Consider the following 13,900-nt stretch of genomic DNA (forward strand, 5'->3'; position numbering starts at 1 on the left):
AGCACGTATCTGCGACCGCAGTGTATAGAGTACCAGTACCAGATACATCATTTATCCTTCATACGTGTCCGTCCGTCGCTGTGTCCTGTGTCTCCTCATTTGTGTTGTTGCTGCTAAGTTGCGCTACGGCATACATTACAAAATCTATATGGAGATTGTCCGCCGTCACCGTGTCTCACTCGTGGGATCTCCTCTTGTTCGTGCATACGCGTAAAGGGAGCCCGGCCGGTCGGCGCGCTTCGTTTAGGAACTGATAACCATGTATCGAAGACAGCAGTTTCTCTGCTTGCTGGCGCTTGGTCTTTTCGTGCTGTCGGCCCTCGCCGATGAGCACACGCACATCGTGAGTATATACCCTGGCGACGCCTGCCTGTGACACGTCGTTCCAGCAAGATATACGCGCAGAAGCCACGAAATGTCAGATTATCTGCGACCTGCTGTTGACATTTAAAGGCCAAACACGCTGAAGACACATCTTTTTATGTTACTTTTCTCTCTTCTCCCTCTCTCGTTCTGTATTCATACATAAGATACCACATCAAAATGAATATCTGCTTTACTTAAATTTATCTCAGAAAGAAACTGTTTATCATTGTATCTAAATACTACTGTATAATAAATTCCATCTCAATTCCAACTTAACTGTATTTCCATTGTATTATGTTGCATTCAATCCTTTTCCCTTATATTTTATACTTCAACTTTGTTCTACTTTGTAATATAGGTCTATTGCTCAATTGTATTGTATTCTTCAATTCTTACTACATGTTATAATTGATGCTTTAGAAATATGTCATAAAGAGAATATCTTAAAGATGGATTTATTATTTATTTTCAGTACGAGGATGGCGATGAAGTTGTGCTATGGATGAGCACTGTAGGACCGTACCACAATCGTCAAGAGACGTACTCTTATTATTCTCTACCCTTTTGTACAGGTACCAAGAATGTTATCAATCATTATCACGAGACCCTGGCAGAAGCTCTACAGGGCATTGAGTTGAAGTTCAGTGGTTTAGAAATTGAATTCAAAGGTATGCACATATGATTAATATATATTTATAATTGACATTGATTCAAACATTTTTTTATTTATGTTGCTTGAAATCCCCCAAAATTATTGTACTTAAAATGAGATAAATACATTCAAAGATTGGAGAAAAAGAAAACAAATGTTCTGTATGCAAAAAGTATAAGCAGCATAAATAGATTTATAATTGTTCAATCAGTATTATTCAATCAAAGATCTATTTTTTATTTTTACATTTAACTGTAATTTTGAACAAAAATTTTTTATTTTTTTCCAATATTGAACGTATACCTATTTTATTTTGAGTTGCCAAAGTATATATTAATTCAGCTATAGAAAATGGATCTTAAGGATGTATAAAATATAAAAGCATGAAGATCTAATGGCATGTTTCAGAGGATATTTCGAAGACAGAATACTGCCAGATAAGTTTAAATGAAGAAAGTCAGAAAGCATTTGCATATGCAATAAAAAATCAGTATTGGTATCAGATGTATATTGATGATTTACCAATATGGGGTAAGTGTTTTTTATTGTGTAACAAGACAGTAGTACAGACAACTAAACCATTTGTTACAGGTGTTGTAGGAGAGATGGAAAACAATGACGGAGTTTCAGTATCAGATTCCTATTATATTTGGACACATAAAAAGTTTGATATTGGATACAATGGTAAACAAATAGTGGATGTTAATCTGACCAGTGACAACAGAGTGAAACTGGTGCAAGGGGCGCGTATACCTTTTAGTTATGAAATCAATTGGAAGAAGAGTAATATCAAATTTGAAGATAGATTCGACAAGTATCTGGATCCTAACTTTTTTCAACATAGAGTAAGTTTGTATAACATTTTTAGAAATAACTAACATAAAACATGAAGAGTATTAGTATATACGTTGTATAAACTACAATTTTTTTTTCAGATACACTGGTTTAGCATCTTTAACAGCTTCATGATGGTAATTTTCCTCGTCGGGCTTGTTTCAATGATTTTGATGCGTACTTTAAGAAAGGATTATGCTAGATATAGTAGAGACGAGGAGATGGATGACATGGAGAGAGATTTAGGCGATGAATATGGTTGGAAACAGGTGCATGGAGACGTGTTTAGGCCTGCGAGTCATGCTATGTTCTTTTCAGCTCTCATAGGTGCAGGCTATCAGGTACAAACATTATCTCTATTGCTGGTATTTCATTATCTTTATTGCTGGTAAGTCTGTTCTTATTTTAAGAGCGCTTCAAGTAATGTTTTAAGCTCCATGATTGACTTATGACATCTTAACACTGTACTTGAGAGGTTTTAAGACTCCCGAGTCGTTTTGAACCATGAACATCAGAAACAAGAAATAACATATTTTTTATTATATGCCATTTATAAATAAAGACAATTTGGATAAAATAAAAATATGGTAGTGTCGCTGCGCTTAGCTTAGCGCCGAGACACTATCGTGTTTCCAGATAATGAGATCGTTTTAAAATTGTAAAAGTGAACCTTAAATATCGGGAGCCTTAAATATAAAAATTGACTATTCTATTGGTCTATATCTTAATTCCTTAAATAAAGGAGTAGAAAAAAATTGAAAATGTTTCCATTTTTGTATGTAAAGGTCACAGTGGTGGTGTTGAGCGTAATTATCTTTGCTATCTTGGGTGAGCTTTATACAGAACGCGGATCAATGTTGTCAACGGCAATATTTGTATATGCTGCCACGTCGCCCATTAATGGTTATGCGGGTGGTGGACTGTACGCACGGATGGGTGGACGTGTGTGGATCAAACAGATGATCTTCAGTGCTTTTATGTTACCACTCATGGTCTGTGGTACTGCTTTCTTCATCAATTTCATCGCCATGTATTATCACGCCAGCAGAGCAATACCTTTCGGATCCATGGTTGGTGCATATTCAAATTCGATCTTTCCCGCTGCTTTTGCATTCCAATTCATGTCAATTGTATATGCGCAGGTTGCGGTGACATGTATCTGCATATTTGTGATATTACCGCTGACACTGGTAGGTACTATTCTAGGTCGTAATCTCGCTGGAACACCCGACGCCCCGTGCCGTGTAAATGCAGTGCCTCGACCAATACCCGAGAAGAAATGGTTCATGGAACCGCTAATAATCATAATGCTTGGTGGAATTCTACCCTTCGGTTCGATTTTTATTGAGATGTATGAAATCGTTTTATTGATATCTTAACGCCCATTTCCAATTTAGATTAATTTTAACTTTGACTTATTCTTCATCTTTTTTCTAATTCTTAGAATTAGAAAAAAGTGAAAAATAAGTTGAGCCGAGATTAAAATTAATCTACTTTAATGGAAATAGGCATTAGTTATTCATTTAATAGTTTGTCACATTTATCGACGTTTTTTTAGGTATTTCGTCTTTACTTCATTTTGGGCATATAAGATCTACTATGTCTACGGTTTTATGTTACTAGTATTCGTAATTCTCATGATAGTGACAGTATGCGTTACTATCGTATGTACATATTTCTTGCTGAATGCCGAAGACTATCGATGGTAAGTTTACATCGTGTATATTTTGTCTTTTTTTTTTTTCATATAATGCAAATGTCATCTGCAGGCAGTGGACGAGCTTTCTTGCAGCGGCTTCGACGGCCGGTTATGTATACATTTATTCCTTTTACTACTTCTTTTTCAAAACTAAGTGAGTAAACATACATCTTTTTACGGTAATATTTGCAATTCGATCGCAAATATTTGAAGTCTCATCTACATCCTTTCATGTTTTTACAGAATGTACGGTCTCTTTCAAACGGCATTTTATTTTGGCTATATGGCATTGTTCAGCTTGGCACTGGGTATCATGTGCGGCACAGTCGGATATATCGGCACCAATGCATTCGTGCGAAAGATATATTCCACAGTCAAAATAGATTAAAATCATTGATTGAAATATTTGTATCATGGATCGTACAATGTAATTCCTAAAATTGCGCGCGTGCGACACTCATTGCTCTTGAGGAGATGAAGTATGTACTTTATTTGTCCAAAGCAGCTGTGTTACATCACATCACGAGAGTGCAATGTTTTTCAGCTTTACTTATCATCAATTCAATTAATATCCGCTCCAAAAGTGGCACACGACGTGTGTCCTTTTGTGGATGTATGATTATTCTTCCAACGAACTCACGCCGTCGCGTGTTAAACATTCAAACGATGTCTTCATCTCGTATGCGTTCGTTTCTTTTTCTTTTCATTCATTTTATTATTCGATATAAGTAAAGATACGCTGTAAACGGATCCTACTGTACTGGTATGCGTGCGCGTGTTGCAAATGCAGTCATCTGTCGATAATAAAATAATTGTAAATGTTAGAGTCGAGCTAATCTTGTATGAGTCCGAGCTAAGAACAAAACTTCCGCAATCGTGCAATTGAATGTTGTTTTCATACATTTTTTATGATCCATGCCGCTAAAGAGAATTGTAATAATATATATATATTTATTTAATAATATAATATATATGCATATATATGTATATATATATACAGTTCCATTTTAAATGATGATCTTAAATATATCTTGATCAATGCATTTTAGGAAAAACCTTTTCAGACAAAAATTTTATGACTTTGAAGAGAAAGATAAGATATACCATTGGTTCGATATTGAATGGTATTTGGCAAGATCAAGATTAAGGCAAGGTCCCTTTGAATTTTTAAAATGGAACCTTTCATTTTTCCATATTCTCGTAGTCTTTTACGTTATAATAATGATAACATTTATTAAGCTCAAGATCATTGGAGGTATTTCCTCTTGATTTTTATGTAAAATGAAAATTCAATGAAAAAATATTTTATTATAGTGTTTTGAAAGCTCTTGAGATAAGCTGAGAATATGAAGTGAAAAATGGAAGGTTCCATTCTAAAAATTCAAAAACCTTGTTCTCTTGATCTTGATAATAATCAAGATCAAATCAATGATACCATCTTACATTCTTTCCGAAGTCACAAAATTTTGGTCTAAAATGTTTTTTCCTAAAACAATGTTCAAGAGATACTTTAGATCATCATTTAAAATCCTGTGTATATACATGTATGTGTATATAGATATAGAGTGTCCCGAATTAAAATAGTCAAACTTCGAAAGCGTGTAGAGGATCGATAAAGGTTTGGCCATTTAAGTTCGAAACACCCTGTATATAATTGCGGTTACGATCGTTCTTTATCGCATATGTATATATACATATGTCTTACTGTCTCACTTGTGAACAGCTCAGAAAATTAATTGAACCATCGTACAAAAATCAAGAAGTGATTGATCTTGATTTGTTTTCTATTTGTTCCATTTAACGTTCACAATGCTCAGGAATCATTTTATCCTCGTTATCATTAAATATTAAACAAGAATGAATTGATATATGTAAGCGTTTCGAATGTTAAGTGGAACACCCTTAGAGACTTCAGCTCGGATAATGAAACATAAAAAATTATGATGTAAAATAATTTTTTCTGATTAGAAACTCTGGTTATGGTCCATTTGATACTGCAAATGTGAATTTTGAAGCATTGGCCAATTAGTGAAATTATTTCTTCCGATTGATCAGGAATCATTGGACTTCGAATCATTTGTAGCGCCAAGTGGACTGCACTTTCTATAGTATAACAGCAATTTAGTTTCCACCAAAGTCTTCAATTCAAATTTATTTTGATGCAGTATGCTGTTTTCATTGGAAGTAGCGACTTTGCGAAGCGGGAATGAAATGAATGCAATCAAATGTATTTCCATCGATTTATCATAAATTTTGGTTCTACACATCGGATGTGAATTAATGCTTCGGTGGAAATTAGACCAGTGATGTGCCTAGAGTCATGTGATTATGATAATCGCTGATTGTGGCTAGAGTGAATTCTGTTGTACGATAAAGATAGAGTGATACAACACCATTGACCGTTGTGTCATTTTTATGAATTTATCATTAGACGTAAAATAAAGATAGAATACTATTTTCATTCTGGTCAATCAGTAATATCACGACTATGTGACTCCTAACTCATCTCTGTTATACTGTACGATCTCTATTTTTGACTCTTGAAAACATGAAGTAGAATGTTGCAATATTGAAAATTGTAATAAACTGCGGTAAATTAGACATGAAAACATTTAATTGCATTATAATTTATTAAATTCACAGTTTTGCAAGACTTTTCCATTGATGTAAACTATATATATCTGTTACTGTCTAACTAATATTGGCCAGTTCATAGGCCGATATTTATGGATTTTCTATAATAAGTCGTTACTTAAGCTTTAAGTTTTAAGTCGTAAGAAATTGACCAATCATAGTCAATTAGTCTTCTTATATTCAACTGTGATTGGTCAATTTCTTATGACTTAAAACTTAAAGCTTAGATAATTATTTATTGTAGAGAAAGCTATTATAATTCTTATATTTAAAAAGATTTTAAGTACAGTCTTGAGATGTCATAAACTAATCATATATTTTTCGCAATAAATTGTTTACAGATTTTAATATGTTTATCAGCATTATTATGATCTTTCTAAGATGTCTATGAGCATCAAATTATTAAATTGCTAAGCAATTTAATTTGTGATAATATTACGGTAGTTCTATCGATACAGCATTTCAAGACCGAAAAATTAATTCGGTGAGTAGTTTAGTAAAATTTTATACGTAGTATATAAATTCACATAAAATTAACTTAAGTATCTAAGATACAGTTTCGATCGTTATCGACTCTTATTTCTTAGTAATTCTTAATATTTCTTAGTCTCTTTGGTTGTGTACTTAAATATGAGAATCCATTATAAATATCAACCATAGTATTTTTATTTCAAAATTAATGTCTCAAAATACTAATGCAGCTTTATGGACGATATTCATAATCAGATCTTATATTTAGAACCATCTTAAGTACAATCTTAAGATGTCATGAACCAATCCAGAAAATCATATTAGCATATTAAGATATTACTTAAGACGGTCTTAAAATGAGAATCAACTATGAATATCGCCCTATACAGCTGCAATTAATTTGACATTTTAAGACTGTATTTGAGACAGTCTCAAATATAAAAATCTAATATGAATATGACTGCAACTTAGGTTGTTTTCTGATGGTCGAGCCAATTTATCGATTTCACGTTTCATTATCAACGGAAAGCTTTTAAGCTCGTTAAGCTAAATAATTCGGAGTAAGAAACAAGAATCGTGACATACAATGTCGAAGATTTGTGGCACGACCGCATAGATCTTGATCTCATCCGCATTCTCTTTTTTTTTTACATGTTGAATTAATACCTTTTTAGGATTCGCGAATGAGTCCATGTTCACGATTCTCTTCCGCGGGTAGACAATCGCCCGCATCATACAAATTGGTCGCCATCGAGAGAGAAACGAGAAGTTAATTTCTCTAACATAATTAATGAGGTATTCGAGTAAGAGATGTAACGATGAGAATATTACGTTTCAATAATTTTACCAAGAAACTAATGTTGATGGGAGTCGAAAATAAAACGATTTGTTGTTAGCTGTAGTGATTCTGGAAAAAATATAAAATTTCTACGTATACAACAAGTATTAGCTTCTTTTCCTTTATTATCTTTTAATTAATAATAATCTTTCTTTTTTTTTCTTTCACATTTGCTGTTTTTTACATTATTTGTGTAATCACGCAAATAAAATATTGCGATTAGTAACGTCATAGAACAATTGGAGTATTAAAGGTATCAATCATGAAACTTTATCCTTAGGATGGAAAGAGAAAGGTAAAAACTTTAATCATTTAAGTAATGGAGAAATTTTTTACTTTTCACTTTTCATCCTAGGGAAAAAGTTTCATGATTGATACCCAGTATTTGAAGTGCGAGGGACTCTCTCAGTTGACTACAGTAGTGACAGTGTGGCACAAGAGAGCGCCAACAGGTACACAGCGAGCTATCGCGCAACTTCACGACTTCACGTGTCATATGGCGACGGCGTACACGTTGGCGAACGTCGCAACGATTGTAGAACGTCATTGAGAGCCGCTGGACACGTCGAGATTTTCGTAGATAAGTACGCATACAAGTGTTGTGTTGTCGTGAGCTCTCAACTCGTCTCATATTTCTTCTACCTGCTTCTATCGCACTCTTGTTGAGGGGATTGAACGTGCGAGAACGATGGCGCCGAAACAACGGATGCGCATCGCGAATGAGAAGGCGACGAAAAACATCACGCTACGTGGAAACGTCCCCAAGTCGTCGGTGAGTTCCCTTCGTTGAATTGCCCACTTGCGATTTCTCCGGACTTCTGAAACGCAGCCTCGCGGTTCTCGAGATTCGGTCGGTGAAGTCGTGCGGATTGCCTCCTCAAAATCCGGGTTTTCTGAGAGAAAATTTGTACCTAGGAAGCGCATTTGGACGACGTTTGAGAAAATGACATATGGACGAGGGTTGAAGATTGATGTACCGTGTATGAGATAAATCGCGACAATTCAATTCGCCCGTTCGCGAGGATATTCTATGTAACTGTCAATCCGAGGTTATAGATGTTTATTTCTGACAGATCGCTGTCAAATTACGTTGGACGTTCGTTTTCTCGTTTGCAAATCATCGAAATCTTCTGTTCCATCGGTTATCTAACGTTTCACGACGAACGATTTACCTCATGGCGAAAGAATCTTGCATCTGTCAACAGACAGTATCTGCCATATGTGAACTAAGAATGTGAAATTCTTGATGAAACTCTTATGTTGAAAATGTATGAAACATTAATATTGGTAACATCTTTGTCGCAATGTTTACTAAATGCTGAAAAATATTTGTTACATTTATCATTCAAGTCATATGTCCCATTTGTTTGCTCCACATATATGATTGACATACTTGATACTTAAATTTCATGTATGTATTTCATTGTAATCTGACATCGATATCTGTATAATTAAGCAGAAACTTTTGTTATATTAGAAATCGCAAGAGGAGGGATCTCCAGTTGGACCTTGGCTCTTAGCTCTGTTTCTCTTTGTTGTTTGTGGATCTGGTAAGTACTTGTGATAATTTAGTTACAATAATTTGAAATAAAACTTTTCTATTTCCTCCCTTGTCTTTAGGTTTGTGGTTTTATTACACTAGACTTTCCTCCTCGCATTTGCCAAATATCAAACATATCTATTTCACTTTAAATACTACAAACTACTACACTATATATTACAAACTATATACTAGTTTTTAAATATAAAAAAAACAAACCTGTTGACATTAGGGAACAAATAAATTCTATTCTTAGTATTTTTTTTCTTCAGTTGTTTTATTATAACAAAAAATATGGATACTAAGGCTGGTATTTGTAGTTAATTCTTATATTTAAGGTTGTCTTGAGATGTCATAAACCTGGTCTTATTAGCATCTAAGACATTACTTAAGACGATCTTGAAATAAGAAGACTTAGAAGACTATGGTTGGTACTCATAATCAATTCTTACATTTAAGATTTATTAAGTATAGTCTCTCTTAAAATGATATTTCAGAATTATATTAGCATTTTACTGATTGAAATAAGAACTGACTATAAATACTGATCAGTAATGGAATATTTTTATTATACACATGCATAGCTAAGGAAATGTGACAACGTTAGATACATGAAGAAGCTACAAGTGCTAAGGATGGAAAGTTGTCAATAACTTTACATGCAACTTGTTCAAAATGTATATATAAATTTATAAACTTGTCCTTTTTCAAATTTTTTCATTTATACTTTAAGATTTATGTCTTTATAGTTCCATGTGAAATATATTTTAATTAAGAAACGACATTTGTTACAGCCGTGTTTCAAATCATCCAGAGTATCAGAATGGCTTGAAGATGAAGAAAGAGAAGATGCTACTGTTGATATTATTACGACAAACCATTTACAATTCGTTGATATTCGAAGGAGACTGACAAACCGTTTTAATGTAAATTATAAAGAAGATTACAGATTACGAGAGAACATGGCAAAATTTAGACAGTAGCTGAAAAATTATTTTCCTTTTGCAGAAGAAGCTCAAAGATTTATTTATAACATTTAGCATTTATACAAACGTTTAACTTAATTGCGCTACACATAGATGAAGGGAAAATGCTCGAATGTACAAAATAAATATTGTCCCAAAAAACAATATATCTATGAAACTTAATGAATCGAGAAAGAGAAAATTATTTATATTGAATTTCTTATTACGCTTCCAACATAACGTTTCCGTTAATGTGTGTTAACGAAAATGTCTATGTAATTTTTATTCACATGTATTCTTTCGTCTATGTGTATGTAGTAAATAATTGTATATATACACACACGAATGATTTTATCACGCAGATTTCTCTTCAAACAGATCTGCCCAATAGCATGTAAAGCTCAACTCCAATGATTGGACAGATCTGTTTTAAAGCATTCCACTGTAAACAGTTGGTAGCTTTCTGTTGTAATGGCCTTTGAACGATGCTTTTGTGTTATGAGGTCGTTATATACATATACAAATATATATTATACATCTCAAAAAATGATTTGTGTATATGAAATATTTGCTACTGACGGTGCACACATTGTCTCTTTTAATAAGGTATATTATTAATAAAGTTATATATTGTTTTACATGAAATATGTTTAAAGATTTCTATAAAACAGTCCTTTCACCTGATTAAGGGAGTATTCTAGTATAGAAGCCGAATTTTTGCGAATTTTTAAAAAATATAGCATAGTTTTTTTTGGGATAGGGGTATTTTCTACATATTTGAAAAATGTTTTTATTAAAAAATAACTATAAATATTCTAAATATTAGTAAGTAAGGCCATGAAAAAAAAGGTAAGTTCATGAGTCCAGCTGTTTTATTCATCTGAAACAAAAACCAAGAAATTTTTAATTGGTATGAATTTGGCTATAGCAGGTACATACCAGATGAGAAAAATACTGCAAATTAAAAAAAATTTTATGATATAAAAATCAAAATTTAATATTCCATATGACGTGTCAGTACTGAAAATCTATACGTGCACATAACATAAACTACAGATTTTCTTGAGGTCTGTTTTCTGTTATTGAAGTGTATTATGTACACTTTTAGAACTTAAGTCGATGGCACATGATGCTTGTTTTCCTGCTGGATTAGAGTCTTGTCACTGTTGGTTGCAATACTGACAGTGCTAGTCTCGCAGACAATACAGTGGAAAGAATCTAACTACTTAGAACATGCGTATGTATGTTCTAAGTCTAGCTAGCAATCCAGCAAGAAAACAAACATCGTGTGCCACCGGCTTTGAAGTGAGATAGATATATCATCATAACGGCTGCTATTATTTTGAATTGGTATGTCAGTGACGTATGCAACGTAACGTTATTGGTCGTTATAGCTGATTGTTCTAATCTTCAGATAAATAGATGATAATTTACCTATCCTAATAGGATAAATAAAAAAATGAAAGAATAGGAACATAAAGAGAATAAGAGAGTAAGTCAGTGAGCTGAAGTTTACCAAAAGTAGAACAACCTAGCCTGTAAGAATTGCGAACAATCTCTGCTCCCCAAGAAGGTTATCGTTGGTTCCTTCGATCCTTCATCGTAGGTACTATAATCTTTCGTAGTAACTTGAAAATCCAAATAGGTACCTTAAGTCCTAAGAAGAAAATTTCGCAGATCTAGCTGCGAAATAGCTGCAAGTGAAAATCACGAGAGATTGCTGTAAATATTCATAGACGATATTGACACAATCAAAATGTCCAATATATTTAATTTATTGGGCAGACTTGCTGAATCTAATGAAGGTGAGCGAAATATGTTTGCACGATTATATTTTTTTTTACATCGCAAAATATGTGTATTGTACGTCTGGTATATATTTCTATTTTTGATATATAAATTTTAAATAAACTGGATAACAAATTTTCGGCTTATAAAAGATGATTACTATGTGAAGAGGATTATAGAGGATTATGCACTTTAAATCAAGAAATTATCTCGATTTGAATAAGAAATATGTTTTACTAATACATAAAAAAATATGAATAGAGAATTACTACTAAGTTAAAAAAGGAATATTGGAAAATGTATATAATGTGTTAACCTAGTTACAGGTCAAATAAAGCCCATTGCACGATCTAGAACATCTCACGAAATTAGATCTTTTAAGACAATGGGAGGCACAAAACCGAAGGGACTATCAATAAGATCTAATTCTGATATGAATATATCTAAAATACAATCATCCAAGAAAAGTATTTATGATAAAGAACAGGATTGTTCAAAATTGAAAGCAACACAAATAGATAGTCATGGACGTCCAATATCTCCAGGAAAGGAAGTATCAGCAAAGGTAGTTTGAAAACTCATATTTGCTAAAATATTTTCAGTATATTTTTAATATATATTGAATATATAATATATATAATATATATTAATATATATTATGTGTATTCATATGATAGAATTTTCTTTTAAATCTTAAAAAATCTTTAGGAAATTAAAGATATTTAGTTTTTGTTCATTAGAAATTATTTTTTATAGAAAGAGATTGTACAGTTATCAAAGATTAAAGAGTGTGCTTTGAAGAAGGATAATACAATTAACAAATATACAAAAAAACAATTAAATGATAGTGTTTTTAAGAAGCCATTACTGCCTAAGAAGAATATCAAAAGACTTCCAAAACCGGAAAAATTAGCGCATTGGTATGACAACCAACATGATTTTGGTATGTGAATAGTTATTGTTATTTGTAGAAAGACAATTTATAACTTAAAACTAATATGCTATTAATATTTTATAATAAAATTCTCTAATAAATTAATTTTTTTATATAGATTATGGATACATTGAAGTTGTTGAAAAAGAATTTAAAGATCTATTCTCCAAGGAGAAAGAGAACATAAAGCCTTGTGAAGACAACATACTATCAGGTATGAAGGTTAGTTTTATGTAATATTTATAAGATAATTTACTCTTATCAACTATTTATTTTTTCTAGATCCAGAAATTTTGCTCTTGCCAGATATCGTGAAGCTTACTCCTGATAAAACTCTCGACGAAGAACACGAGAAATATTTATCTCCTAACTTACTCGAAGTATCTGACATATCTGATGACGAAAATCTAAATAATGATAATTAATAATAAGAAATTTAATATTGTAATTTCATAATTTCTTTTATAAGAATAGACTGACTTAGTATTATAATAATTTATTTTCTATGATTAGTATATATTTTTATGATGTCTCCTCGAACACACCCTATAACAAATGTTATTAGAACACTATAATAATTAAAAACTCGTTAAGTTATGCTAATAGATCAATAAAAAAAATTCAACATAAAATGTAGTTGTATAACAAAGTTAACATACAATTTATGTGCTTTTTGACCCTTTATGTTACACAGTCTGTCTCTCAGAGATTTTAATTTTCTAAGCGTTCTTTTATTTTTATTAATACAGTATATATCAGTATATTATTTTTAAGTACGGTATCTTAAAACAATTAAATTGTAAATTTATATTTGAATAAATAATGTAAATTTTATAAATTTCACTTTTAAATGCTATTTTTTTATTTTAGCTTCATCTATTGGACAATGGCTTCGTTTAATAAAAAGTTTATTTTGCAACTATTGAAATTTTTCTTTACTGAAAAAGGACTAAGTCTAAAAATACCTATCCAATTAGCGTGAAAAAACAATTGAAAATAAACGTGCTGCTGAACGCGGCTAATGTAATCACCTGTGAATGTAACATATATATATATATATATATATATATATATATATATATATAGAGATATATATAGTTCGTTACGTAACTAATTAAAATAGTACGTAACTAAATTAATTTTATTTACGTGGTATTAGACGAAGGTAAAGTAGAAGTA

At 32.0% G+C, this 13,900-nt stretch overlaps 3 protein-coding genes across 3 annotated transcripts; all 3 read left to right on the forward strand.

Annotated features, from left to right (window-relative positions):
* Positions 1 to 259: 259 nt before the first annotated feature.
* On the forward strand, positions 260 to 3,939 carry LOC105622620 (transmembrane 9 superfamily member 3). Its single transcript, XM_012204036.1, has 10 exons — positions 260 to 343; positions 839 to 1,034; positions 1,427 to 1,549; positions 1,610 to 1,863; positions 1,954 to 2,193; positions 2,638 to 2,922; positions 2,995 to 3,203; positions 3,411 to 3,557; positions 3,622 to 3,705; positions 3,795 to 3,939. The coding sequence occupies exons 1-10, from the start codon at positions 260 to 262 to the stop codon at positions 3,937 to 3,939; spliced, it is 1,767 nt and encodes a 588-aa protein (XP_012059426.1).
* Positions 3,940 to 8,182: 4,243 nt separating this feature from the next.
* On the forward strand, positions 8,183 to 9,866 carry LOC105622621 (stress-associated endoplasmic reticulum protein 2). Its single transcript, XM_012204037.1, has 3 exons — positions 8,183 to 8,266; positions 8,972 to 9,044; positions 9,829 to 9,866. The coding sequence occupies exons 1-3, from the start codon at positions 8,183 to 8,185 to the stop codon at positions 9,864 to 9,866; spliced, it is 195 nt and encodes a 64-aa protein (XP_012059427.1).
* Positions 9,867 to 11,755: 1,889 nt separating this feature from the next.
* Positions 11,756 to 13,146, forward strand: LOC105622655. Its single transcript, XM_012204067.1, has 5 exons — positions 11,756 to 11,804; positions 12,114 to 12,352; positions 12,544 to 12,730; positions 12,840 to 12,935; positions 13,004 to 13,146. The coding sequence occupies exons 1-5, from the start codon at positions 11,756 to 11,758 to the stop codon at positions 13,144 to 13,146; spliced, it is 714 nt and encodes a 237-aa protein (XP_012059457.1).
* Positions 13,147 to 13,900: the final 754 nt, after the last annotated feature.

This window comes from Atta cephalotes, assembly GCF_000143395.1.
Source record: "Atta cephalotes unplaced genomic scaffold scaffold00047, whole genome shotgun sequence".
Taxonomy (NCBI): domain Eukaryota; kingdom Metazoa; phylum Arthropoda; class Insecta; order Hymenoptera; family Formicidae; genus Atta; species Atta cephalotes.